This window comes from Limulus polyphemus, unplaced genomic scaffold (genome assembly GCF_000517525.1).
Source record: "Limulus polyphemus unplaced genomic scaffold, Limulus_polyphemus-2.1.2 Scaffold3390, whole genome shotgun sequence".
In the NCBI taxonomy this organism is placed as follows: Eukaryota; Metazoa; Arthropoda; class Merostomata; order Xiphosura; family Limulidae; genus Limulus; species Limulus polyphemus.
In genome coordinates this window covers 1-2,215 of record NW_013669000.1, presented here as the reverse complement: position 1 = coordinate 2,215, position 2,215 = coordinate 1, and the positions used below count along the sequence as shown (strand labels likewise).

General features: G+C 29.6%; 1 protein-coding gene across 2 annotated transcripts in view; it reads right to left on the bottom strand.

Annotated features, from left to right (window-relative positions):
- Window positions 1-1,949, bottom strand: part of LOC106469276 (S-adenosylmethionine mitochondrial carrier protein-like) — a 32,898-nt gene extending 30,949 nt beyond the window's left edge. For both annotated transcript variants that reach the window (XM_022397749.1, XM_013929762.2), the window contains exon 1: window positions 1,597-1,949. In XM_022397749.1, coding sequence (XP_022253457.1) covers window positions 1,597-1,674 — 78 coding nt within the window. In that variant the 5' untranslated portion in view covers window positions 1,675-1,949. The remainder of the gene's footprint in view (window positions 1-1,596) is intronic.
- Between the last annotated feature and the right edge of the window lie 266 nt (window positions 1,950-2,215).

Sequence of the window (2,215 nt, the reverse complement as noted above, 5' to 3'; positions counted from 1 at the left end):
ATCACTCTGACCATCATGTTGAATTGATAGAAAGTACATCAGTGCTAAAACATAGTAGGACTAAATCTTTGCAGAGAAGACTACCCTTTTCACTACTAACAAAAATTGTTCATTTCATCCTCAGATGTTCTTGAGGCTGGACCTTCACAGAATATGATAAAAAAAGGAAAAATAAGGATTTGTGATAGAAAAGTTCTTGTCTGCAAATATACTATATCGTAGTTCCATCAATGACGATATGACTTCCAATCTTGGAATTTACTTTTTAATCATCACTTGTATTCAGAAATCCTATCTTAAAAACTCTTGTCCTATTACAAAGGACTACAAAAATTAAAGTAAACAAAAAATAATTTTTCTTTCGACTCTAATTCTTTTTATGCAGAGACATGATCATGAAAAGATTATGTATGTAAGCAAAGCATTGAAACATGAAAATGGGTCTGTAACAATTTCAGTCATACCACAATATCTTAATTCATCTTGTATTCCCTATTAGATGTTTACGTGGCCCTTACATTGAGTTTCTGCAGAATAATGATCCAAAATATAATGACCTGCAGGTATTTGAGGAAGTAAAGAGCTGATAATGTAACAACTATGAAACTGCCAGTCCTAAAATTCAATGATAATCCAAATTGAAATTTATAGTACTAGTTGAAAAATAAAGTTTCAAAAGAGAAACCAAATAATCTAAGGCAAATTTAGGAAACTAGAGAAAATACCTGTCAGTAACAGAAATACTGACAGCATCTATCCCTAACAAACATCATAATTCTGTCAAGTATTGAGAAAGATCTATTAAATACTGATCATTCAATTAGTTTTGAAAGTAAATCTTTATGCCTAAAACCTGATATAATGTGAAGAACTAAAATATAATCTTTTTTATCTAACCTTTTTCAAAACAAGTGTTGATTAAGAGCACATACACAATGCTGACATATTTTACAATAAAATTAGATTTATTAAAAACAGGGCCTAAGCCCAAAAATACTACTATGCTACTGATAAATGTACTCTTTTTCTTATGGCTGTGCTCTGTTTATAATAAATCTAATTGAAAATTTAAAATGTTTAATTTGTTTGTGTGATTTAATCATTTATCTGTGCAAAAGAGCCATTTAATTTATTTAAGTTTCTATAATTTAAGCTGAGAAATAAGTATTGTATTGTGTTATATTTAGACTCATTTTTCAGTTGGTATTTCTAAACATTTGTTTACATCTGTCACCATCACACCATTCATTGACATCGACAATGACCACGAAGGTCAAAATACAAAAAATTGCTTGTAATTTGTATACTGATAGTGATACTGAATAGAACTATATACTTAGTAATATTATACTATTTTAAAAAATCATTTTTAAAATTTTCATAAAACCTAAAAATAAAAAAAGATATAAAGTAAAAGTAAATTTTATTTTATGTTACATTGGAAACAAACAAACGAAAACACTCCCACCGTTTGCCATCTTCGAGTTGTAAGGTCAGATATTATTTATTTGTAAAGTATACGAGACACTGGGACTGAGAGTGATTTTTAGGCTAATTCTACACTACACTTTTTAATATTATCTGTATACAATTTACCATTAATGCCATGAGAAAATCTGGCTCTGCTCGGTGGCTTCTTTCACTGTTCATGTTTTCATTAATGTGAACTTCCATAACAATGTTTAACTTAATACCAACTACTACTAATACTGAGTAATAGTAGTAGAACACGAAGCAATGTGAAATTACTGTCGACGAAATGGCAATCTCTGGGAAAGTACGTTCATATATAAAATAAAACTGTTTTAGTAAATCATATTTTTTTAATTTATAATTCCTTTAGCACGAAATATTTAAAAAGTAAATCATTTTCTCAACTGTCAGAGTATCATTTTATAAATAAACATAAAAACCAAATGCTCAACCGAAACGCACGTGCATTCGGTAGGTGTGCTGCGCCCTCTGTTAACTATATTGAAAATAACACCTTAGATAATCAATACATGTATAGATATAAAAATAGGTATTTAATAACTAGATGTACTCCCCCAGGGTTCCAGAAAATGTTCTGTTTCGTGCGTAAATAAAACCAAAATAAAAAGTAACAAAAATTTAATTTCTTGCTTTTGAAGTTCATATGTCATGCTGTTTTGTAGCCTACAGAGGGCATAGTTGTTCTCGTAATTCATGGCCTGCATGCGTTTTACTGACGTCA